The sequence below is a fragment of the Takifugu rubripes genome, chromosome 9 (genome assembly GCF_901000725.2).
Source record: "Takifugu rubripes chromosome 9, fTakRub1.2, whole genome shotgun sequence".
Lineage (NCBI taxonomy): Eukaryota > Metazoa > Chordata > Actinopteri > Tetraodontiformes > Tetraodontidae > Takifugu > Takifugu rubripes.
In genome coordinates, this window is record NC_042293.1 from 21269 (window position 1) to 47086 (window position 25818).

The 25818-nt window shown below is 56.0% G+C and overlaps 3 protein-coding genes across 4 annotated transcripts; 2 read left to right on the forward strand and 1 right to left on the reverse strand.

The window, feature by feature from the left end:
• Positions 1 to 574: 574 nt before the first annotated feature.
• ska1 (spindle and kinetochore associated complex subunit 1) lies at positions 575 to 2801 on the forward strand. The gene is made up of 7 exons (XM_003975992.3): positions 575 to 729; positions 1267 to 1346; positions 1505 to 1620; positions 1715 to 1809; positions 1903 to 2040; positions 2117 to 2286; positions 2362 to 2801. The coding sequence occupies exons 2-7, from the start codon at positions 1271 to 1273 to the stop codon at positions 2508 to 2510; spliced, it is 744 nt and encodes a 247-aa protein (XP_003976041.1). The 5' UTR covers positions 575 to 729; positions 1267 to 1270; the 3' UTR covers positions 2511 to 2801.
• A 1378-nt stretch (positions 2802 to 4179) lies between these two features.
• LOC101069238 (kelch-like protein 25) lies at positions 4180 to 7464 on the forward strand. Its single transcript, XM_029842028.1, is given in 11 exon segments — positions 4180 to 4244; positions 4246 to 4394; positions 4471 to 4576; positions 4681 to 4926; positions 5018 to 5107; positions 5185 to 5348; positions 5414 to 5558; positions 5635 to 5831; positions 5897 to 6002; positions 6137 to 6280; positions 6350 to 7464. Coding segments are annotated over 11 exon segments (1797 nt in total). The 5' UTR covers positions 4180 to 4181; the 3' UTR covers positions 6737 to 7464.
• Positions 7465 to 8552: 1088 nt separating this feature from the next.
• Positions 8553 to 25628, reverse strand: lrp5 (low density lipoprotein receptor-related protein 5). Of its 2 annotated transcripts, XM_029841275.1 has the most exons (28): positions 25490 to 25628; positions 23243 to 23443; positions 22955 to 23171; positions 22389 to 22457; positions 22181 to 22309; positions 21755 to 21951; positions 21539 to 21670; positions 19327 to 19415; positions 18763 to 19070; positions 18509 to 18680; positions 16183 to 16399; positions 15955 to 16108; positions 15607 to 15742; positions 15287 to 15531; positions 15013 to 15197; positions 14793 to 14941; positions 14536 to 14713; positions 14210 to 14406; positions 12862 to 13067; positions 12578 to 12768; positions 12287 to 12496; positions 12080 to 12205; positions 11734 to 11970; positions 11122 to 11232; positions 10816 to 11049; positions 10603 to 10745; positions 9713 to 9810; positions 9317 to 9638 (listed from the first exon to the last, which is right to left on the reverse strand). In XM_029841275.1, exons 1-28 carry the CDS (start codon positions 25572 to 25574, stop codon positions 9317 to 9319), a joined length of 4938 nt encoding a protein of 1645 aa, XP_029697135.1. In that variant the 5' UTR covers positions 25575 to 25628. The 2 variants fall into 2 exon arrangements, with proteins under 2 accessions (XP_029697134.1, XP_029697135.1); XM_029841274.1 differs by having other exon boundaries at positions 8553 to 9638; positions 10816 to 11232.
• Between the last annotated feature and the right edge of the window lie 190 nt (positions 25629 to 25818).

Here is a 25818-nt window from a genome sequence, read left to right on the forward strand (position 1 = left end):
AATCTTCTCACAACTTTTGTGTCGTGAAACGAGGCACCATTGGACTAAACAATACAGTCCGAGTTTCACTGTATGGGTGCGCACATTCTGCAGCCGATGTATTAAAGAGTGCGCCGATATTGCTAACACCTTTTGTGACCTTGGTCTTCTTGTGCATTTAGAGTTCGGTCATTTTCACCTCTGTGACCAATCAAAGATTCTTGATGTCATAAAGTGCAGAAGGCTTTCTCTAAGTCGCTGTCGACAACATTAACAAAATCATTTTATCAATGTAATCATAATTTTTGGAAATATTATGTACAGAAAACTGAGAAAAATGCTCTCTTGTCATTTTTTTTAAATGAAAGCTCTCCCAAATATTTTGAAGATCTCAAATCTTAATGTATGAGAACTACATGTAGCACCACCATGAGTGTTTTTTTTTTGTTTCTGATAATTTATTTAGGTGATTTATGACTGAAATTTCTAATTGAGTCGTGTTATGGTTTTTTTTTTGTGTAATTTGTATTGTGATATCAATGAATAAAGTTTTTTTAAAAGAACTTCCGGTTTTGTGAGTGACGTAATAGGCGCCAGCCAATCGGCTGTCAGAATTTAAATCCTGTGTGGCCGCGAAATTTACCGGAAGAGCTCCAGCCTCCGGCTGAAGATCCTTCAGTTGTTTGCATTTTTTATATTCTTTTTAAATCTTTAAATTTAACAGTTTCTACAGAAAAACACCAAAGTCTGGTAAGTTAAGAAGAAGCGCCTCTATGTTAATTAATTTAACATAGAGGCTGTTCATTGTTCTTCTCCTGTTCATTGTTCTTCTCCTGACGCAAATAGTCGAAATATTTCCTGTCATAATATCGTCATAGCAAATCTTAGCAACTCTTGATGAATTAGTTTCTACAAATCTCGTTTTTTGGGCAGTTAGAAGCACCAGAGCTGTCTAAACAACAGAAGTGCATCAACTTACATGATGTTGAATTACTGTCATTTGCAAGTTTAAAGTCAATTTATTCTCATCTAAAACCTCAACTTGTTTTATAATGAGAGGAATTCCAATGCACGTCTAAAATACCATATGAATAAACACTGGTATCATGGTAAATAAATATATATATCTATATAGTTTTGTAGACCTATTTACATTTTCTTAGGTTGCTCTGCTTAAATGTCCTTTCAGGGAATCCGACCTTTAACATTAATGTTGGCAGGGAGTGACTGGAGGTAACGATCTGGACAGATGAACATGGTGACCCATGATTTTATTGTGTCTTTCAGCAAAATGAACGACCTGGAGGGAGTCAGCACTCACATTCATGACAAGATCTCATCTTTACAACATTTACTGGACCTGTCAGGTGGGACGTGGTTCTGGGTCCTCCAGGACCAGGTTAGAGTCAGTCCTCCAGGACCCTCTTCAGGGCTCTGGCAGAGCTGGGAGGAACGAGGTTAAATCAGGGTCTGACAGTGCCAGAAAGAACCTACTTTAACAGGGTGTCCTTCTATGTCTGTCCAGATTTGCCTCAAAATAAACTGAAGAAACTTGGACAGGAGGTGTGTGCCCTCGGCCGGCTTCTGGAAGAGTTGGAGACCTGCGTTGGTCAACAGAAGGAGCAACTACACCAGCTGAAGGTCAATGTGGGGGCCTGTAGTTGAGGGGGCTGGGGAAGGTATCACCAGAGTCCTCACAGAGACAGAAGTACAAATGGGTCTGTGTGTGTTTCAGGATCTAGAAGCCACGTTCCAGAAGTATCTGGAGGACCTCCAGCATATGAATGACCACATCCCAGCACACATGCCCGGGAGCCAACCCCCAGCAAGGTGAAGTATCGGTTCCTTGTTCCATCCTGCTCACCCTGCCGTTCTCTTCCTCCGTCCCTCGTCTGCACTGATGTCTGTCAAATGTTGCCTCAGTGACGGCGAGCCCACGGCCCATCGGAACGACGCACGAGAGCTTCAACCGTCCGAGGTGGATCAGGGCAAAAAGCCGGACAGAAGCTTCGTGAGAGAGATGGAGTTTGTGACGGTTCCGGAGTTCGAGAGCATCCCTCAGTAAGGAAGGACTCGGACGCGGCTGCAGTGTGAGCAGAGGGGCCGGAGGGGTTGACGGTGTGTTTGTGTGACTCAGGTACATGAAAGGACGCGTCACGTATGACCAGCTGAACGCCGCCGTGCAGCACATGAACACGGCGGTGAAGGCCAAGTACAGGATCCTCCACCAGCCGCTCAAAGGGCTCAACAATCACTCCCGCAAGCTGCACGCGCGCTTCAAGGAGCAGGAGACCAAAGCTACCAAAGGTACCTCTGCCTCCACGTCTCTGGGCCACGGCGCCGGCGGGACGTCCTGGGTGACCTGCTGATTTCTCCTTTCAGGGCAGTATTTTGTGGTGGAAGACGACGTCCGAGAGCTGGCGCAGGTCAAGGTGGACAAACGGTTCCAGGGCATTTTGAACATGCTGCGCCACTGCCAGCGCCTGCGCGAGCTCCGTGGGGGCGGGCTCACCCGCTACGTCCTGCTGTGACCCCTGTGGGGGGGGAAATAAACTCTTCCTTTGACATAATCCTCCAGGAACCACTTCCAGATCAGACTTTGGATCATTCATTGGGTGGGAGGGGTCTGACGCTCCTTTAAACGTCAGCATTGGTCCCAGAATAGGGTCCTTTATGGGTCTGGCGGTTGATGTGGAAACATTTTTAAACTTTCCAACGCCAGTTTGGTGCCAGTCGGGACGAGGGGACTTTTAGAAACGCGGTTTTAAAACAAGTTGCTCCATTAGTGTACGTACTAATCAATAAAGTTCAGCGAACCCACACAGGCCCGCCTCTTTTCTCTGATTGGGTGTGAGGCCGGGCCAAGATCACGTCCGCTGCCCCGATTGGTCGGAAAGACGTCACTCACGTCTGACTCGAAGCTCATTGGTCAGCGGAGCCCCGCACGCTTGAAGGGGGAGTTGGGAAAGCAGCAGGGACGGCAAAACATTAAAGATTTATCAGACAAATATGATATTTTTGTCATCGCCGAACTGTGGTCTGTACATGGGGCGGATGGTATAAGTGTTCTCCCACGAAGCTTATTCATGTAAGTAACGCGGCGTTTTTCTTTGTGTTCGGCCCGATTGTGTCGCATTCAGACGGAATCCAACTATTGTTTGATCAGTGAAACACAACTCTGCTCAAATGCGCCAACAATCACCGATATTTCATGTGCGTGCACAGCAGAGGCCGTTTTACAGGCTGTTGCCACTCACCTTTGGTCCGTTTGGTGGGAAAAAAGCCCCTAAACCATCGCGAACTCTGAAGTTGTGTAGCGGCGCTAGCTGCACCGTGTAACGAGTAGTTACAATGAAACCGAGGAATCGATTACTTTTCGATCAAAGGACAGGATCTAGTCGCTTCCGTAACGGTGCTGGTTAAACTACAGGAATGCGATCGCTCATGGGTCGCTGCCAGGTTCCGGGTCGTTAAACCACAAGTTTGAGCCGGTGATTGGCTGCAGGCTAACCAGGTTAAGCTAATTCCAAAATGATCCCAACAGCCTTTATCTGGGGGTTTAAACGCACATTTGTCCATTATGTAACACAGATGATCAATTATTTATGGCCGCTCCACCGGTCTTAGTGCCCCACCTGGTAATTACACCCTTATTACACCATAAAGGACCAGCTGGATGATTACAACCCCACTGGATTCACATCCCAGAATATTGTTGAGGGTGTGTGTGTGTGTGTGTGTGTGTGTGTGTGTGTGTGTGTGTGCTACCATCACACCCAGCTGTAATGTGCTGGATCATCTCGGGGCCTTCTGGATCCCCTCTCCTGGATCCTTTTCCAGCAGGATCTCCTGGTTTGGTGGTTCTGGTCCCCCCAGGGTGGTACCTCTGATAGTGGCTCTGACATTAGTCCTCCAGCCTCCGTCTGGTCTGAGGGTGCTGGACGTGGACCTGAACCACTCTATGCTCGATGCCCGGCAGGAAGAAGGTGTTTATCTGGCAGATCTCCCAGGATCTTCCAAACATCTGGGGCGTTTCCATCCTTTAGTCACCATGTGACCAGACTGGTCCAGATGAGGTCTCTGTTGATCCTGGTGGACCCCGGGAGGCTGATGTCCCCCAGCCTTCGTGGTTCTGTGTGTGTGGCTCGTTGGGCGGTCTCTGATTGATTGGGATGCCGTGTCCTTGTTGCCCAGTGGAGCAGATGTCAGCTGACGCCCTGGAGGTGCCGACCATGTCTGTGACGCTTCACGAGAACCGGAAATCCCCGCGCCAGCCTGGGGTCCCTGAACGTCTCTCTGTTCCACAAGCCTTCCCATCCCGACGCCGTCCTGACGCACCTGAACGGGATGAGGAAGCAGCGCATGCTGACCGACGTGACCCTGTGGGCAGGAGAGCGCTCCTTCCCGTGCCACAGGTAACACCCGCGCCTTCCCTCGGGAAGCGGCGAGCGCTGTGCCGGCGTGACCTGGACCCGTGCTTGCGTCCCGCAGGGCCGTGTTGGCGGCGTGCAGCCATTACTTCGAAGCCATGTTCAGCGGAGGCCTGCGCGAAAGCCTGGACAGCGACGTGAACTTCCGGGACAGCATTCACCCCGAGGTAGCGTCTTCCTTCATTTCTCCGTTTCCTCCGTCTACGGTCGGCGCGAGCGTTCTGACCGCCGCCGCCCTCGCCTCTGACCCGACGGCTCCTCGCACCTCCAGGTCCTGGAGCTCCTGCTGGACTTTGCCTATTCTTCCCGAGTCGTCATAAGCGAAGAGAACGCCGAGTCGCTGCTGGAGGCGGGCGACATGCTGCAGTTCCACGACGTCCGGGACGCGGCGGCGGAGTTCCTGGAGAGCCACCTGAACCCGTGCAACTGCCTGGGGATGATGCTGCTGTCGGACGCTCACCAGTGCAAGCGGCTGTACGAGCTCTCCTGGAGGATGTGTCTGCTCCACTACCAGACGGTACCTTCACGCACCTGCTTCCTGACCCCACCTGACCTCAGGTGCGTCCACCTGGTCGGCTGGCTGACCTCCGCGTCTCTCTGTCCCTTAGCTGAAGGACACGGAGGACTTCTACTACCTGTCCAAGGAGAAGCTGCTGGAGCTGATTGTGAGCGATGAGCTGGAGATCGAAGACGAACAGGTGAGTTCTGCCGTCCCAGGTGCTCCAGGGGGGGCAGCGGAGGAACGCGCTGACGCCCCCCCCCCCGATTGCTGCAGGTGGTGTTCGGCTCTGTGATGCGGTGGCTCCGGTACGACCTGGAGGCCCGACGTCACCACCTGCCCGAGCTGCTGAGGGGGACCCGATTGGCCCTGCTGCCCTCGGAATTTCTGCTGAAGGTCGTCGCCTGTGAGGAGCTTGTGATGGCCGACAGGAGGAGCAGGTACGCTGGTGGGGGGGTCGGCGGGGGGGGGGGGGGTCGGAGGTGCTGACGCCGCTCCTCTGCAGGTCCGCCGTGGAAGAGGCGGTGCAGTGTAAGAAGATCCTCCAGAACGACGGCGTGGTGACCAGCGCCTGCGCGCGGCCACGGAAGGCTGGACACACGCTGCTCATCCTGGGGGGGCAGACCTTCATGTGTGACAAGATCTACCAGGTAAGCGCGCACGCTCCCGCCGGCGCCAGTCGGAGGAACCTCAGCCTCCAGCCTGGGGGGGTCCATCTTTGCTCAGGTGGACCACAAGGCCAAGGAGATCATCCGTAAGGCGGACCTGCCCAGCCCCCGGAAGGAGTTCAGCGCCTGCGCCATCGGCTGCAAGGTCTACGTGACGGGAGGGCGGGGGTCGGAGAACGGCGTCTCCAAGGACGTGTGGGTCTACGACGCCGTCCACGAGGAGTGGTCCAAAGGAGCGCCCATGCTGATCGCCAGGTGAGTCCCGCCGCGTCGCTTCTGGCGTGCGTCCAGCCGTCATGACCCGTCCACGCCGTCGGCAGGTTCGGCCACGGGTCGGCGGAGCTGGAGAACAGCCTGTACGTGGTCGGGGGTCACACGGCCATCGCCGGGGTGTTTCCTGCGTCTCCGTCCGTCTCCCTCAAACAGGTGAGCACATTCAAACAAGCCACGCCCTCTCCGATGGCCGCGCCCTCTCCGATGGCCACGCCCGCTCGGATGGCGCCGCCCTCTCCGATGGCCACGCCCTCCCCGATGGCGCCGCCAACGTTTCTGCGTTGCAGGTGGAGCGCTACGACCCCTTCAGGAACAAGTGGTTCATGATGGCGCCTCTCCGGGACGGCGTCAGCAACGCCGCCGTGGTCACCGCCAAACTCAAGCTCTTCGTCTTCGGGGGCACCAACATCCACCGCGACAAGGCGTCCAAGGTGGGTGCTCGCCGTGCTCGTCCGGCGTGTGTCCGGCAGCGCCGCCTGACCCGCTGACCTCCGCCGTAGGTGCAGAGCTACGACCCCGCCTGCAACCGCTGGGACTTCGCCGCCGAGTGTCCTCAGCCGTGGCGATACACCGCCGCCGCCGTCCTGGGCAGCCAGATCTTCATCATGGGCGGCGACACCGAGTTCACGGCGGCGTCCGCGTACCGCTTCGACTGCGACACCAACCAGTGGACTCGGGTGGGCGACATGACGTCCAAGAGGATGAGCTGCCACGCCGTGGCGTCGGGCAACAAGCTGTACGTGGTGGGCGGGTACTTCGGGACGCAGCGCTGTAAAACGCTGGACTGCTACGACCCCATAACGGACAGCTGGAACTCCATCACCACGGTCCCGTACTCCCTGATCCCCACCGCCTTCGTCAGCACGTGGAAACACGTCCCGGCGTGACGCGGACGGCGGCGGCGGACGGCGACCACGAGCACACAAAGCGGGCGGAGGCGGAAACTCGCCACCGCGTCTGGAAACTGACGGCGGCGTGAGTGTCGGCCCGTTTTAGCTGTACATATTTAACCATCTGCACAGGAAATGTTTCCAGGCTCCAGCTGAAGGTCCGGTGCACGACCCAGGTCAAAAGTTCCGAGTCCGTTACCGTGGCAACACAGCCAGCGACGCCGAGCCTGAAGTTCTGCTGAAGCACAGCTGCACCGGGGAACCACTTTTGACTTTTTATGCTCAAGCTAAAATTGACGTTCTGATTCCAAAATTGCCCCCCCCCCCAGATGATCCAAATCCCCCTGATTAGCTGAGACCTGCCCGCTGATCACTGGATCATCTCCAGCTGCGTGGCTGCTTGTTGGAGCAGGTCGGCACCATCAGCATCCCACAGGTGATACGCTGATCTAGAGGGATCCTGGAGTCAAGAACCGGACGTGAGAGAGAAACACTGAGACCAGTTTTGGATTCTGCACCCAAAAAAGAGTCAAAAACAGCCGCCAGACCCAACTGAATAAAAACTGTGTTCCCCAGAGTTATCAGACCCAATGTTCTACCGTCCTCCGGTTCCTCTGGTTCCTGTGGTTCCTCTGGTTCCTGGGGTTCCCCTGGTTCCTCTGGTTCCTGTGGTTCCCCTGGTTCCTGTGGTTCCCCTGGTTCCTCTGGTTCCCCGGTTCCTGGGGTTCCCCCGGTTCCTCAGGTCCCCCTGGTTCCTGCGGTTCCCCTGGTTCCTGTGGTTCCCCTGGTTCCTGTGGTTCCCCTGGTTCCCCGGTTCCTGGGGTTCCCCTGGTTCCTCAGGTTCCCCTGGTTCCTGTGGTTCCCTGGTTCCTGTGGTTCCCCTGGTTCCTCTGGTTCCCCGGTTCCTGGGGTTCCCCTGGTTCCTCAGGTTCCCCGGTTCCTGGGGTTCCCCTGGTTCCTCAGGTTCCCCTGGTTCCCCTGGTTCCTGTGGTTCCCCTGGTTCCTGTGGTTCCCCTGGTTCCTGTGGTTCCCCTGGTTCCTGGGGTCCCCCTGGTTCCTGTGGTTCCCCTGGTTCCTGTGGTTCCCCTGGTTCCTCTGGTTCCCCTGGTTCCTCTGGTTCCCTGATGGACACGTCTGGTTGGTGGATGAGCAGCTGCCTTTGTTTCAATCATCTCTCACCTCTCGGTGCCGTTCCTGCTCATTAGGAGGCTCAAGGCTTGTTTTCACCTGTTGCCATGGTGACTCATTGGCGTTCCATTGATGAGGCCTCTTCGGTCCTCGTGCACAAGCTTCACTCAGGTTAACTTAGACTCAGAGGTGATTGAACGAAGCGTTTGAACCTGTTCAACCGAGCGGACCTGTAGGTCCTGGGTGTGAACACTAGGGGGCAGAATTGGACAGCAATAAAGTGTCGAAATCAGACTAAACTTCTGGGTGGAGTCAGAATAAATATAGGCTAAATGTAGCGCATGTGCCCATCCTAAAGACCTGCTGGCCGTGCACGTGCTGTGGAGGTGGCTACAGCGTGCACGTGCCTCTGTATTCAGACTAAAGCGGAGGTTCGGTTGTCTTGCCTGCATGTAAACACACTTCTGTTCTGGTTCCGGCGGCTCGTCGTGCACGTCGAGTCCTCGTTTTTATGGAATCTGTTGTATTTTTTTAAATTTGGAGTTTTTCTTTTATTGTTGGATTGTCGGAATAAACGATTCTTAATAAACGGAACGGGCGATTTTCTGTCCTTCGTTCTCCTTCGGAGGCGTCCGTTGACCTCGAGGTGACCTCTGACCTCGCCTGGCGGTAAAAACAAGCGGGCTGACATTTGAGGAGTATTTTATAAAACCAATGTACATTTTCTTGTTATACAGGCGGAACAGGTGAGCGGCGGAATCATCAGTACATCTGGACATTAGCAGCAAACACACCTGGTCGACACGAGGATACGAGCAGATTACTGGAGGTTCGTGTTCATCGAAAAGCTTCACTTCATCACAAACGCGGCGCCGGCGAGCAGCGCCACGGGCGCCAGCGTTTGCTATAAAAAAAGGTCCGTTTGGAAACACGAGCGACAGACTAGGAAGGAACATAAAAGATTAATGTCATGCTTTGATCTTGGCTCTACTCGTCCGTCCAATCACATTTCTACAGTTTCACTCGTTCATCTACAGGCGTCTCGTCACTCCTCCACGTGCGCACGTGCACGCGTTCGCACGTGCGCGCTTCCCTTTTTCACATCAGCATTTGTATTCATATTTGCACGCTTGGCGCTGATCTGGGAGCAGCTCTGCGTCTCGTAGCTTCAGGGTAGTGGCCCGAGTCCCAGGAAGACCGCCGGGGGCGGGATGAGGTATCACAGGAGCTTTGATGGGGCGGCGGATCAAAGAGGACGAGATGAAAGGAGGGCGTGAGGCCTTCAGCCCAGCGTCAGAGGGTTCCCGCTGATGGTCCTCCTGGGAGACCGTGAGGCCACCTGGAATGATGACGTGGACCACGGTCCAAGCTCCAGTCCAGGATCCAGGTGTGGGGGACAGGAAGTGGGTGGGTCCTGATGCGTCCTCTTTCACGTCGGCCCGCGGGAGGTCACGAGGAGTCGGTGCAGGGTGACGGCGGAGGGGGGCACAGGTGGAAGTAGGAGCGCTCCGTGGAGGGAGAAGGGGGGCAACTCTCCTCTGCTGACAGGTACTGGGAGCGGGGGGTGGGGGGCGGAGGGTAGGGGTCAGAGTCTGAGTTCAGGTCCACGTAGTACTTGTGTTTGCCCAGGCTGCCGTGGCCCGAAGCCCTCCAGCGGCGCCCCGAGGAGGCCAGCGCGCCGGGCGGGTGGTGGGGGGTGTAGTCACTGTCACAGACGTCGGTGCTGCAGGGCGTGGTGGGCGGGGCCGCACCGCGACCCGGGTGGTAGGCTCTGGTGGGGAGGAGGCGCGGCGTTAGCGGGTGCACGTGCGGACAGGAAGTGGGCCGACGGTGCGAGTGTGTCACCTGTAGGACCTGGTGGAGGACGGGCTGTTGGAGGAGTAGAAGACCTCGGTGTTGTAGAGGGAGCGGTCGGTCGCTGGAGACGGGGGCGGGTTCAGCATCTGGAAAACAGGTTCATGCAGTGGAAAATGTCGGGCGGCCCAACCGGGAGGTTGGAAACAACCAGGTTTGGATCCCAGCCAGGGGGCAACTACGGGGACCAGGTCGGGACGCCCGTCTGAGGTCCAGTTTAGACAGATCTGGACTCAGAACATGGACTTAATAAAACACCCACAGGAAGAACTGATGAGCATGTTGGACCAGTGGGCTAACTACCAACCTACCTGTGGGCTAACTACCAACCTACCAGTGGGCTAACTACCAGCCTACCTGTGGGCTAACTACCAACCTACCTGTGGGCTAACTACCAACTTACCTGCGGGCTAACTACCAACCTACCTGTGGGCTAACTACCAACTTACCTGTGGGCTAACTACCAACTTACCTGTGGGCTAACTACCAACTTACCAGTGAGCTAACTACCAACCTACCAGTGAGCTAACTACCAACCACCACCGTCTCTGCTGGTTAAGTCAATTATTCTCTGACCTATTTCAATCTGACATTGTGTCCTGTAGGTCGGCTCTGCTCCACCCAGACCTAGAGCCAGACCCAGAGCCAGACCTAGACCTACAGCCAGAGCCAGACCTAGAGCCAGACCTAGACCCAGACCCAGACCTACAGCCAGAGCCAGAGCCAGACCTTGACCTAGACCCAGACCTAGACCTAGAGCCAGACCCAGAGCCAGACCTAGACCTACAGCCAGACCCAGACCTAGAGCCAGACCTAGACCCAGACCCAGACCCAGACCCAGACCCAGACCCCCAGCTGCTGTGCTGGTCCCCTGAGCCTACCTGTGGGTAGAAGGCTCCTTTGGTGGAAGAGGAGCTGCTGGACGAGGCTCCGGTCACATGGTTCCTGTCGTAGAGCGGCGCCCCGCTGCTGCTGCTGCCCATCAGGCTGATGGAGCTCATCATGGACTTCCCACAGGAAATACCTGCACAGGTCAGGTCAGGGGTCACCGTCAGGGCTCAGGCGCCCGCCAGCGGCGGCGGCGGTGACCTCACCTTGAAAGGTTCCTCGCTGGGAGCCGCTGGGGGCGATGAAATTGAGCGGCACGTGTGGCGTCCCGCTGATGTACTCGTGGGGGAAGCTCCCACTCTGGCCTTTGTAGCAGCGACACACCACCCGCTGGCAGAAGAAATACGCCCCCCCGATGACGAAGACCAGCAGGATGATGGCAATGACGGAGACGATGGCGTTGGGGCCGCTGCCGGCGCCGTGGCCCGGCGGGTCGGCGTCTAAGAACCAGAGAAGAAGAAGATGGAGAAGCGAGCGCGTGGAAAGGGGCCGGCGCAGGACGATGCGTTTACCACAGGACAGCTCGTCCGACCCGTCAGAACAGTCCGAGTAGGTGTCACACTGCTGCTTCTTGGAAATGCACTGGTTGTCACCACAGCGGAACTGGTTGGGGGGGCAGATGGCTGGGGGGGGCAACAACATTCAAACGTTAGTTCCTCGGTGGCAGCAACACAAGGTTCCTGAGGTTCCCCCGAGCTCGACGGCCGAGAGAGGAACCTGGAAACACTGGAACGCATCACACACACCTGCGCAGAGCTGAGATGACCTTTGACCCCCCCAGTGTAAAAGCAGAGAGGTGCAGTGCTGCCGCGCACCACAAGGGGGCAGCAAAGCATCTGTTCAATCTTTAAAAGTCTAGTTTGTATTCATCAAACAGACGCCATCATGGTGTGTTGTGGTGTGTGTGTGTGTGTGTGTGTGTGTGTGTGAGTGTGTGTGTGTGTGTGTGTGTGAAGGCGCTATCTTTGGGAAATGGTGCCAGTAAAGCTGGAACCGGACAGATGGGAGCTCTGGTCGAACTGGAGGAACTCAAAAATCAGTTTCCTGGGAACACTGTTGGCACGTGACAAAGCAAAAGGATGGAACCGTGGCGCTGGCGGCGTGCTAATGGCGCCCAAACCTACTCTGACAGTCGCGCTCGTCCGACTGATCCGCACAGTCGTGCTCGCCGTTGCAGCGCCTGTGGGCGTCGATGCAGCCGCCTCTGTCGCACTTGAACTGCAGCGGCGAGCACACGGGGCAGTTTTCCTCGTCGCTGCTGTCGGCGCATTCGGTGAATCCGTCGCAGCGCCACGCCAGAGGAATGCAGTCGATCTCGCCCGTGGTGCACGTGAACTGCTCGGTGGAGCAGGTGGGCGGTTCTGAGGGACGGGGGGAGGAGCCGTGAGGAGGTGGACAGTGGTGCCTCACACACACACACACACACACACACACACACACACACACACACACACACACACACACACTCACCTCCGCACTGCAGCAGGTCCTGCAGTAGGACCAGGTGGACGGGACAGGAGCAGCGAGGAGTGCCGTCAAGTTTCGCGATGCAGATGTGAGAACAGCCTCCGTTGTCACGGAAACAAGGGTGATTTTCTGGAAGAGACACGAGGGGCGTAAACGGGACCGTCGGAGCGACTGACAGGTGCGTCCAGAGGACGGGTGCGTCTCCTGTACCCAGGTGCTGCCGAGCCACCGACTCCGCGGCGTGGATGGACGTCAGGGACGCCAACCGCCCCTGAATGCGGGTCCGTCCGTCTCCGGTCAGCTTGTCCACCCGTTCGATTATCTGCTGCTGCCGATCGATCCAGTACAGGTGGTCGCCCAGAACCGTCAGGCCCGCCGGCTGCAGGATGCTGGAGTCCTGGAGGACGATGCGATTGGCTCCTGGGGAAGGGGGGGAGGGGCCAACAGGTGACCAACAAGTGATCGGAATCCTGGGGTTAAGGTCAACAGGTCGTTTCTCACCCGTCAGGTCGCTGCTCTCGATGCGCTTCAGATCAGAATCGACCCAGAAGAGCTTCCCTGCTGCGGTGTCCAGCGCCAGAGCCACGGGTCGGAACAGCCCGGTGGCAAACAGACACTCCCTCTCGGTTCCGTCCAAACTGGCCGCTTCGATCTTGGCCGAGCGCTCCTGTATGGTGGTGAAGTACATGTACCTGCAGGGGAGACCCGTCCCAAACGTGAGGACCAGCAGGACCACACGTGGTTCCCCTGGGGCCCAGTGAAGGCCGTCATCAACATCAACTCACCCTTTCTCCGCACTGACCACGATGGCCCTCGGCTTGTTGGCGTCGTCCTTCAAGACCACGCCCACGTGTTGTCCGCTCATCTTCTGGATGTTGATGGTGTTGGTGGTCTCGCAGGTCCAGTAAATGTGGCGGCTGTAGGGATCCAGGCTCAGGTCGTGAATCTGGCCGTCCGCCGACTGGCTGTTGGCGTTCACGGTCACGGACGACTGGACACCGAGAGAGCGAGAGACGTTAGGAGTTGGCGTGGCCACGCCCACACGGGCGCCATCACGCAGCCATACAGGAAATGGAGGCACTCGGCACAAAGGATCATGGGTAATGTAGGAACAGCTGGAGGAGGAGATGAAGCCGCCCTGTGGGGAGCCGGTGGAGACACGCCCAACACCGAGTGGCGAACCAGCCCTCCTCTCTGTGAGCTGGTGGTCCCCCAACATGGACCTGTGGGTCACCCCTGATGGCTGTGTGTGGAAACTGGAGTGGGTCCATGTTTCCCCGTCACTGTGGTGCAGTACTGGGAGGTCTGGAACAGCTGACCCCCCCCCCCAGACACTGTCCCGTGGCTGTTACGTCTTTTTCAGGACGCTCACAACCTCTGACCTGCTGGGGTTGGGTCAGCAGGACGGTCCTGGGTGGGAGGACGGTCCTGGGTGGGAGGACGGTCCTGGGTCAGCAGGACGGTCCTGGGTGGGAGGACGGTCCTGGGTGGGAGGACGGTCCTGGGTGGGAGGACGGTCCTGGGTCAGCAGGACGGTCCTGGGTGGGAGGACGGTCCTGGGTCAGCAGGACGGTCCTGGGTGGGAGGACGGTCCTGGGTGGGGCGAGCTGCTGCCAGAGCCCCCGGAGCTTTTGTTCCTCCTTTACGTGGCCTCCTTTATGGCCCGCTTGACCTCCGTCCTCCCCCCTTCTTTTCTTCTCTGGAGCCAGTGGAAAAAGCTTTTTTTCCTTGTTAAGTGTTTGTTTCAGCTCCTTTGGGACTCAGGAACTCTTGTCGCTGTTTATTTGGAGGTTTTCTCTCCGTGCAGAGGGAGGTGTTCCTGCAGACGCCATCTGGACCGCTGCAGCAACGTCCCCGGAGGCCAGTAAGCTGGTCCGGTGGGTGGTTTCTGCCGGTGCTGAGTCCTTTGTCGGGTTTTAATGATTTTGTCTGCATTCCTGACAGAGGAAGAGGAGCAGCTCCCTACAGCTGGAGTCTTTAGAACCTCAGCAGAACCTCAGCAGAACCCTCCTCCATGATGCTCCCGTGTCCAGAGAGCAGAGCTTTAGTCTCCCCCCTCCCCCTCCCCCTCCCACACACACACACACACACACACGTGTCCTCATCACATCAAAGCAAATGAAAGCCCCTCACCGTGGTTCCGTCATCGCTCGCCCTGCGGATGTTCTGCCGCCCGTCGAGCCAGTAAACCAGCTGATCCACCGGGTCGTAGCTGACCGCACGGACGTTCCGTAGAACGTGGATGGGAAGGATGATGTCAGGACTCGGGTCTCCCGGGACCATCCTGCTGATGCCGGACTTCTGACTAAAGAGGAGGAAGCTGGTGGGAGCTGTGGACGGGAGGAGATACAGGTGGATAACAATGAACTCAATAAACACGACAATGCCAACGGTAATGTGACATCACCGCCCCTGTGGCGGCGGGGTTAGCATGCTAGCACGCCCACGCCTGTACTCACCGCTGCAGTTCTGCCCGTCAGAGTTCAGCGTGTAGTGGGAGGCGCAGCAGCACTGGGCTCCAGCAGGGGTCGCCAGACACAGGTGAGCGCAGTTGCCGTTGTTGAGCGAGCACGTGTTCCCGCCCTCCTGACGGGACGAGTGGAAGACCAGGATGTCCAACATGAGCTCCAGCTGGCCCTGCGCGGGGACACGGGAATGTTTCACTGCCTGCTTCTTGGCCGAGACCGACGCACCTCTGTCACCACTTGTGGCGCACCTGCAGCACCACGGTGCGGTTGAGCCCCGTGCGCTTGTCCGCTCGCTCGATGCTGCGCAGGTTAAAGTCCGTCCAGTAAATAAAGTCCTGGTACTGAGTCAGACCGAAGGGGTGGGACAGCTCTTCCACGATGGTCTGCCGCTGAAGACCTGCAGCATAAATGACAACACACGTCCTCATCCGGGTCCCTCACAGGCGCCGCCCGGGCCGCGGTCCAAACCTTGCATGTTGGTGCTCTCAATCATGCTGGTGTCCAGGTCTGTCCAGTAGAGACGATGAGCCACGTAGTCGATGGTCAGACCATTGGCCCGGCCCACTTCGTCCACCAGGGTGGTGGTGGTCTTCCCGTCCATGTACGCCCGGGCGATGCGGGGCCGCCCGCCCCACTCTGTCCAGTACATGTAACTGGGGAGACGAAAGAAGCCAAACGGTTCTGAAGAACGTCAACCTGCACCCTGGATGTCACACGTGGTTACATTAGTTTCAGTTCTCACCCGCTGGCTGGATCCAGCGCCAGGGAACGGGGATTGTCCAGTGAGCGTAGGTTGTCCAGGTCCTTGCAGACCAGAACCTGTCTGTACCGGCCGTCCAGGCGGGCCACCTCAATGCGGTTCGTGCCGGTATCAGCCCAGTAGATGTTCCGACCCATCCAGTCCACGGCCATGCCTTCCGGATAGTCCAGCCCGTATTCGATGACATGTTCGACGGAGCTTCCGTTCATGTACGCTCTGGTGATGGTCTGGAGGAGCAAAGACATCAGACAGGTGACGCACACACCTGACCCCAACAAGACCCGAAGCTCGGTCCGCTTTACCTTCGCTTGTATGTCGGTCCAGTAAATTCTCCTTTCTGACACGTCGAAGTCCAGAGCGGAGACTTCTTTGACTCCCGTCAGAGGGATAGCCACATCGTTGCCATGGGTACCTAAAGAGATGCTCCTGATGCTGTCCCTGAGGAACCAACAGAGGACGACTGTCAGACGTAACACCGCCACCGGGTGAACTGGGTCCAGAATCCCACTGGGATCGGATCCAGGAGGGAGTGTGGCAGCCACAGCGAGCGCTGGTACCGCTCAGGAGACGCAGCCCCACTCACAACCTCTCAGACGTTGTGGTTCTGTTGGCGTCTGTCACCTGACTCGGGTCAGGTGACTCGGCCGTACCTGTTGGTGAAGAGCAGGAAGGCCTCGGGAACCACGCAGGTGTGCAGGTCCGACAGCAGCTCCATTCCCATCGGACAGGCACACCGGACCGCCCGCTGACACCAGAAGCACAAGTGGCTGCAGCCGCCGTTGTTGAGGGCGCAGTCGTTCGTACCTGCGGGGGGGGGGGACCGGTTACAGGTGTGTGGGGGGACGCGTCACCATGGAAACAGCCGCCCTCCTCCTCACCGTGGGTCTCTGTGACGTTGGTGGCCTTCAGACCCATCAGGTCTGGCAGCTGGTCGATGATGGTTTCCCGGGCGGCGGTGACTTTGTGGACCCTCTCGATGCTGCGCATCTGCCAGTCGGTCCAGTAGATGAAGTCGCCCAGCAGGGTGAAGCCGAACAGGTGCGGCAGGTTGTCGTCCAGCAGCGTCTGTCTGTTGGTGCCGTCCACGTCGATCACCTGAGCTCAGAACCATCAACAGGGGGGAGAAGCCGCCGGTTAGCTTTGCGGCTCCCGACCGGCAAACTCTCGGCCTCCGGAACAGAAAATCCAGATTTACATGAAGACCAAAGAGTCATGTGGCCCAAGTCTCCTCCTTTCATCTTCTCTAGCGTAGCACAACTGGAAGGCCGCTCACTGAGGTGGAACCCTGAGGTCCAACAGAGGCTCCCAACCCTCCACCAAAACCTCTTCATTTATCAGCGTGACGTGATTAGACATGGTCGTCATGGTGAAAGGATCCTCTGCCCTCGCCTCCTCTGTCCTTTCACTGACTTTTTCAGGGAGAATGACGTATAGAGGCGGTGATTTTTCACTCTTTCTTTACGCGAGGACAAAAGGACACAAAGACAAACGGAACAAAAGTCCCAGTGGAGCCAATGAGGAATCTGTCAGTTCCATCATTCCACGGGAGGAGCTGTGGAAAACAGAGCTGGCTTTGATGTTTCCATCCAAAAGGAGCTTACGTGGCAGAACATTAAAGTTGCCATTGAACCCTTTGGTTGCATCTGTTCGCTTCGCCCAACCTCATCAAACCCAACGAGTAGCTTCTGGGGAACGGCCGCGTCTGGTCGCCCCACCAGACCAGACCAGACCAGACCAGACCAGACCAGACGGCCAGCGCTCTTCAGCACATCTGAGTCCACCACGTCTCCCGGACGCCACCCAACACACCTAATTAAGGTTCTTCAGGAGGTGGTGAGGAACAGCCTGTCCGAGATGCTTCAGCCAGGCTTTAGAGCTCATCGCAGCACAGAAACAGCACTTATTAAAGTTACTAATGATCTTCTTAGAGCTTCGGGTCATGGACCGGTTCCTATGCTGGTTCTGCTGGACCTCAGTGCTGCTGGAACATGTGATTGAAGGGAGAGCGCCAGACTGGTTCAGACGGACACGGATAGATGACGTCTCCTCCTCCCGTAACAGGTCAGTCATAGAGTTCCACAAGGTTCTGGACTTGGCCCGGTCCGCTTTACTTTGTCCTGATGTTAATGTGGAACATGTGCTCACAGCTATGCTGACGACACTCTGCTTTATTTATCCTTGAAACAGAACAGTCAAACTCCAGGCTGGTCTCCAGCCCCTTTGGCCCAAAAGCAACAGTCTAAACCTGCAAACTATTGGTGTCTGAGGACCGGGCCAGCAGAAGAAACACCAATTAGACCAGAACCTGGGGGCGGGAGGGCGGGAGGTGGAGGAACCAAACAGCGGCCGAGCAGAAAACACGACTTCTCCTGGATTCACTCGTGAAAACGCAACAGCGGCGAGATTTTGAGCTGACGGAGCTTCTTGGCTCCTGTTGCTTTGATGAACCGGTTCCGACGCCAAACCTGACGTCTGCTGCCCGCACAGTCATCAAGACGCCCAAATGATTCTTTCAGAACCCTCCAAGAGATTGGATCTGGAGTTCTGACAGGAATTGGCCAGAGAGGTCACATGACTCATGTGCTACCCATGAAACTGCTCCAGTTCCCTCCTGGAGGAGCTGATAGCAGCAGATCGTCCCAGTGGACCGCTCGACACTGGTTTATTGTGGTTCCAGAACCTTTACCAGTAGAACGGGGGGCTGTGGAACCAACTTCCTGCCCAGGTGCAGGAGGAGGATGATGAACACCTTCCTCAGTGAGTCTGTAGGTACAGTCGTTATGCTAATCGCTAATGCTAATAGTTAGAAGGAGAGCCTCAGGTGCTGGGGCACAGACACGTGATCACCTGACTGGTTTCTGTCAGCTGATTGGCTGCATCGTCACCCAGTAAAGCTCAGTTAAAGTTTGGTTTATAGCTTTTAAACACTTTATTCAGTTCCTGTAGTTTTGTGCTTCTCTCTCCCTCCTGCTGACTCCATGGCTGCACGCTGACCTCTGACCCCACCCACAGTTCAGGGACCCGTATTTACAGCCCCCCCCCCCCCCCATATGGGTCTGGTCCCGTCATAGTTGACTAGACCTGAATCTTGTCCAGGAATGGCAGATTTAGGGGCAACATATAGTGAAATGCGCCATATAAATATCAACAAGCTGTAAATCACAGATAACACGGTTCTGATCTGGGCCCACTGGGCCCACGTACCTCTATCTTGTCAGTTTTAGCGTCCCCCCAGTACAGTTTCCCAGTTGAATAGTCCAGCGCCAGTCCATTGGGCCAGCCCAGATAGCTGTCGACCAGGACGACCCGATCCGTTCCATCCAGGTTCGCCCGCTCGATCTTTGGCTGCTGTCCCCAGTCGGTCCAGTACATGTAACTGGACCACAGAGACCAGGAGGTGGCGGTTAAATGTTCTGACCGCCGTCAGACAGGAAGTGCCTCCGCGCGCCGACACCTACCCGTTCACAGGGTCCAGCACGATGGCTCTGGGCTCGTCGATGTTCTCGGAAATCAGAATCTTTCGCGAGGTTCCGTTCAGCCTGGTGACCTCGATGCGGTCGGTCCCGGTGTCGGTCCAGTACAGGTTCCTGGCCACCCAGTCCACGGCGATGCCATCGGGGTGTTTGAGCTCGGTGGCGACGAGCATCGCCGACGTGTTTCCGTCGATGTGGGCTCGGCGGATGGCTTTGATCTCATCGTCCGTCCAGTAGACGAAACCCTCCACCGGGTCGTAGTCGATGGCGATGGCGTGGCGGATGTCATCCACCTGTCAGGCACAGTGGCACCATCAACCGGGTCAGCGGGATTACCACATGCCAAACCACGCCCACCTGTGACTACCCCAGCACACACACACACACACACACACACGTCTGGTGCGCACATACATGCATAAACATGCGTAAAGCTGCTCACACACTCCACTGGAGACTGACATTTGGATAACAACTGTAGTGATGTGTGTGTGTGTGTGTGTGTGTGTGTGTGTGTGTGTGTGTGTGTGTGTGTGTGTGTGTGTTCACCATCAGCACGATGTCGCTGAAGTCAGGGAGGTCAAGTGAGATCTTCCTCAGGTCAGTCCGGCGGGCCAGCAGAAGAACGTGCTCTGCTCCTGAAACCCAACCGCCACATGCTGATTAACGTAAACATTTCGGGAACGACTCAGACTCGCTGACGTTCCAGACGGGACACAACAGGACCAGAACCGAGGCCGGCCCGACCTCGCGGCGACCCCGCGGCGACCCGGCGGCCACCGCAGCGCTGACGTGAGCTGACGCAGCTGCTTTTGGTTCCGTTTCTGGAGAATTCTCCGCAGTTGCAAAACGTTCCGTCGTGTACGGGAATTATAGAAAAGAGAAGTGCTGGACGGGCCCGTGCGTTCCAACGCTCCCTACAAGAGGAACCGAGGTCAGCTCCTGAACGTGCCCCACGAGCATCTGCCGAGTCAGGCCCAGATTAGGTGTTGTAATCTGGTGGTTCCCCTCATCCGTCAAGTGTCTTCACATCCTGACGGAGCTCCGTTGCTCACGCAGCAGAACCTCTCAGGAACCTCCTCAGATGACCCGAGGTCCACACGCACTGTCCCTGACCTTCGGTCCAGACACCTCGGATGAATCTCTATTAAACGTGCAGAACACCAAATTGACTCAGGAACATTTTCACTAAAACGAGATCAAAGCTTTGGATCCAGATCTGCGTCCAACACATCTGTGGGCTGAAGGTGGGGATGGAGACAGCTGCACGCCAGAGACCTCAAAACCACCATAATGTGTCCAGTCCAGATGTGTCCAACTGACACATGAGGACTGTCCACAGCCTCCGTGACTAAAGGTGTCCAAACGGAGTCACCGTAGGAGACAGGAAGTCCTCAGGTCTCCTGATGATGTCCACCTACATGTATGTCTCTCCACCATCTGTCCAGAACAGGCCTGTTACAGCTACTTTAATGATAACAAGGTTCAGTGTTCTCAGTTCTACGGTCATGATGAAGACAGGGAACGTCTCTCAGGAACATCTGGAGCCTTTATAAATAAAGCTGGAGTCCATCAGGGTGAGCGCTGAAGTTATTGTGGACAAGATAAAAGAGTGAAGGAGAGACCATAAAAGACCTTCACCGTCAGTCAGTCTCATCACATGACTTCATTCTGACACACACACACACCCACACACACACACACACACACACACACACACACACACACACACACACCCACCCACACACACACACACACAGTTGCCAGCGCAGGAACAAAAGCCTTCAATTTATCCAGCCAAGCAAAGCAAATCAGAAGACACAGACAGATATTTGTATCTTTGTGAGGACCCTCATTAACATAATCTATTCGGCAGCACTGACCTCCAGTCAGTGTTGGTCTAAACAGACGCTGCACCGTCCAGAATTGAGGAGCACAAAGACTCACTGCAAAATAAATAGGGGACCCACTTGTCTTCGCCCCCACCAGCACGGTGAATTATTTGCCTTTTTTGTTTGCTTGTACTGACTTTGACATGAAAAGACATAAAAAAAATGCATTCAGCTATTTAGGTTTAAGAGCAAAATAACAAAATTACCAGAATCTTTCTAAAAATGGACCGTCACTTTAATAGACCTCTATCCTGCTTAACTTAAAGATGCACTATGATGTTGTTAGCATCCCCCCCTCAGCTCCGCTAGCTTCCTGCCCACTGAAAGAACTGTGAATAAGTCCGGTCTGTGGAGACAAAACGGGCCGTAAATGTCACAAAAACACCAGGGGGACAGGCTGTCCACCAAAACACAACAGACCGTGTTCCAGCCAATCACTGACAACATAGAGGGGGGTGGGGCGGGGCTAATGCAGATATGAATGTTCTCACTGAACATTTGGAGTTAGCCACGTTAGCGCAGCGGACTTTTGTTTCTAAATACGGGACGATGCCGTTTTTCAAGGGGCGGTTGGCAACAGCGACACACGTTCCATCAACTTCTCTGACTTTGGTCAAACACGCTGGGCCGTTACGTGTAAACTCGCCACCAGGGGGCAGCTCTGGCAGCCCTGCGGGCGAGCTAACGGATCGCTGCGAGCCAATTCTGCTGCACTTGGATTTTCCTGTGGGGCTAGAGGACATCGTAAATCTCCCCGTGGGAGCTAACGCTAGCAACTGAAACCCATTTTAACCCACCAGTCAAACATTACAGGTACCGTGCGGAGGTGTAGCTGTGGTCGTGTGGATGTGGATGCTAGTGCGCCGTACCTGGCTTGCAGGTCTTCCCGTCTGGTTTTAACTGGACTCCCGTGGGGCAGGCGCAGCTGTAGAAGGGCTCGACCGGAGAGAGCAGACACAGATGGCTGCAGTTGCCGTTGTTATCTCCGCAGGGGGTTTGAACTGCAGGTGCACCAATAAAAGAGGAGACATGATTAGCCTTCGTTCCTCCAGGCGTGGGCTGAACCGGCCGCTGGGCTCACGTACGGTAGGGCTGTCGGGAAGGATCCAGGACCTGGATGTCCATGGGGGAGAAGATTCCACTGAGAATCTCACGGATGTTGTCTCCTTTCTGCTTGTTACAGGCGTGGATGGAGCGGGTCTGCCAGTCGGTCCAGTACAAGGTCTCCCCAGACAGCGTTAGAGCAAAGGGGTGGGTCAGGATGCCCTCCACCACCGCCTCCCTGCAGGGACACCCACAGTCTCACGCCAACAGCCTCAGAAAACATCTTCCTGCAAGTCTCGGGTTCCTTCTAAGAGCCTCCTGTGAGCCGTGCTCCACCCAGAGAACCGGTGCACGTTGGGCCAAACCACACACGCGATCAGGAGACCAGAAGTGCGCGGTTGCCGTGGCAGCAGGCCTAGGCATCATTCCTCGTTACACTGAAGCGAGATGGGACCGGAGCTGCGTACCGTGCTGAGCCGTCCAGGTTGGCTCTGTGGATGAAGCTGAGTTTGGCGTCCGCCCAGTAAAGCTTGTGCTCCAGCAGGTCAATCGTCAGCCCGTTGGGCCAGTAGATGTTCTGGTTCACCAGAACCTTCCTGTGAGACACAGACCCGTGCATGTAAACCATCTGCTGCTGCGCTCACCTTTAGCCGCCGCCGCCGCCGCCCACCGTACCTGTTGCTGCCATCCATACCGGCGCTCTCTATCCTGGGCTTCTCCCCCCAGTCGGTCCAGTACATGTACCTGGAGGGAAGGTATGGACTCACCTGAAGACATGGTTCTGGTTCTGCTGACAGCTAGCATCTATCTACAAGATTCAACCATCACAGAAGAGGAGCCACGGCAACCGTGACGATCCACAACTAATACTGTCTGGTCCCTGCAGCTTCTAACAACCAGGATCTGGGGACTGGTACCGATACCACGTTCAGAGTGTTCCATCATGAGGTGTCGATGTTCTCTCTCTGTAAGTTTGGTGTTCCCTTCAAAAGTTGTTCTGGAGAACGTTCCCTGTTGTTGGGAAGCTAGGGAACGGCCCTGGCGCTAGCTTAGTAGCGACGCTGGGATCTGCCGGTCGTTTCTTTCCACCTCGCGTACGCGTTCCCATAGGAACGATGCCTGAAGCATCTATCAGACTCTCGGTTGGTGGTGGTCATGTGACGCAGGGGTACCTACGGGGAGGGGCAGGTAACCTCCTCCACGCACCTGTTATGCGTGTGTGTGGCGTGTGTGTGAGTTACCGCTGAGCCGGGTTGAGAGCAAGAGCACGCGGCTGGTCCAAATCCATCCAGAAGAGGACTTTCCTGGATGTGCCGTCCAGGTTGGACACTTCGATCCGATTGGTTTCGGAGTCTGTCCAGTAAAGCTTTTTACCCAACCAGTCACAGGCCAGTCCATCGGCACTGGCCAGGCCCGATACCACCACAGTCTGGCCCGTTCCCAGAGCGTCTGTCAGAGCTGGGAAAGGCAGAGGGAGAGTGTGAGGGCGGATCCCAGATGAAGGCCACGCTCCGGATGTCAGCACCTACAGTTGGACGACAGGTTCCAGTAGGTCTGCTTGATGGCCTCCTCACTCACGTCTGTCCAAAATATTATTCCTTCTGTGTACAGGAAGTCGACGGCTGCCGCGTCAACTAGGTCGCTGACCACCACGGCCGACTCGCCGCGAGCGCCTTCTGCATCCACCAGCCGGACGTCGCGCCGGTTGGCAAAGAGAAGGAGAGGCAAGGCTGCAAGGAAAGAAGGATTTAAGGGTTACGTGGACCGGACAGCTCCACCCCCCAGGTACTGCCCCGCCCACTCCAGGAGGGTGGACCGGACAGCTCCACCCCCCAGGTACTGCCCCGCCCACTCCAGGAGGGTGGACCGGACAGCTCCACCCTCCAGGTACTGCCCCGCCCACTCCAGGAGGGTGGACCGGACAGCTCCACCCCCTAGGTACTGCTCCGCCCACTCCAGGAGGGTGGACCGGACAGCTCCACCCCCCAGGTACTGCCCCGCCCACTCCAGGAGGGTGGACCGGACAGCTCCAGCCTCCAGGTACTGCCCCGCCCACTCCAGGAGGGTGGACCGGACAGCTCCACCCCCTAGGTACTGCTCCGCCCACTCCAGGAGGGTGGACCGGACAGCTCCACCCTCCAGGTACTGCCCCGCCCACTCCAAGCCAGGTGTGTAGCCGGTCCAGGTCCCTTCCCACAAATCCACCTCGGAGGGAGCAACAATTGCTCCGGGTGTTCCTGTGAAAGTTCTACCGAGGAACCTTCTCAGATCCGAGTTGATTGAGTCAATAAACTTAATAAGCAAGGTTTATCCCATAATTCCACATTCATCAGACTGGTTACACTGGGACAGAGAGGTTAAGCGACTGGTTATACTGGGACAGAGAGGTAAACAGACTGGTTACACTGGGACAGAGAGGTTAACAGACTGGTTACACTGGGACAGAGAGGTTAACAGACTGGTTATACTGGGACAGAGAGGTAAACAGACTGGTTATACTGGGACAGAGAGGTTAACAGACTGGTCATACTGGGGCAGAGAGGTAAGCATACTGGTTACACTGGGACAGAGAGGTTAACAGACTGGTCATACTGGGACAGAGAGGTAAACAGACTGGTTACACTGGGACAGAGAGGTTAACAGACTGGTTGTACTGGGACAGAGAGGTTAACAGACTGGTTACACTGGGACAGAGAGGTTGACAGACTGGTCATACTGGGACAGAGAGGTAAACAGACTGGTTACACTGGGACAGAGAGGTTAACAGACTGGTTACACTGGGACAGAGAGGTTAACAGACTGGTTACACTGGGACAGAGAGGTAAACAGGAGGGTTATACTGGGACAGAGAGGTTAACAGACTGGTTATACTGGGACAGAGAGGTAAACAGACTGGTTACACTGGGACAGAGAGGTTAACAGACTGGTTACACTGGGACAGAGAGGTAAACAGACTGGTTACACTGGGACAGAGAGGTTAACAGACTGGTTGTACTGGGACAGAGAGGTTAACAGACTGGTTACACTGGGACAGAGAGGTAAACAGACTGGTTACACTGGGACAGAGAGGTTAACAGACTGGTTACACTGGGACAGAGAGGTAAACAGACTGGTGTTAAATGTTAATTCCACCTTTCGTTCCAGGTTACATCCACTGTAAATGAAGCCGTTCTATTTTGTTAACAGACTGGTTTTACTGGGACACGCTGGTTAACATCCATCTAAACCGGAATGACCCATAAATGAAGGTTCAGGGTTGATTGGAGTTAATATTTAATTAGATCATATTTAACTCAACAACAACAGGATTTAGGCTCCGCCCCCCCGGACACCCACGAGCCGAGGGAAGTTTACCACAAACCAGTCTTTCCCTTGCGGACTGTTGCTGGCTGCTTTGTTGCGGAGCGGCCGAACCAAAGAACCGTTGAGTCCATTCCGAATGTTCCGTCCGAGAGGATGTTCGGAAGCGACAAGTTTAAAGTTGACACCCGACACCGAGCAGGAGCGCCTGAAGTGTGGAGGCCTGAGATCTTCGAGGAGTCTCCTCAAAGTTGCTCGTCCTGCCCCAAAACCAGCCCGCAACTAACTCACGCAACTAAACTAACAGCAACCGTTGCCAGCAGCCGGGCAACTTCAACAGTGAGGTTTAAAAATTAAAAGAAAAGTTCAATCCGAGGTGGATGAAGAGCTACGCGGTCCAGGGGCAGACGCGAGCCCCCCCCAGAGTTTCTGGTTCTGGTGGTTCCGAGGGTCGTTCCTCTGGAAAATCTACTTACCGTGAGCCGCCGGCAGCAGGACCAGCAGCTGGACCAGCAGCAGCGCGGAGCCCATGTCCCGGGTCCTACACACGCAGCCCCGCATCCATGCTCACCGCTGGAGAACTTGACGGAACCACCCTGGCCCAAAAATCCCACCCGAGTCCTTGTGGTACCGCGCGCGTGCGTCCGCTGCTCTTACACATTTACGTTGAGGCGCGCGCCGCTTTATGCTTCGGACCGTCGAGCTCGCGCACACAGAAGAGGGCAGGCGGGCGGCGGTGACGTCACCGCACAACCAGCCGTTCTTGTGTTTATCTTCCATTTTAGAGGCGGATCGGTTTGAAGTT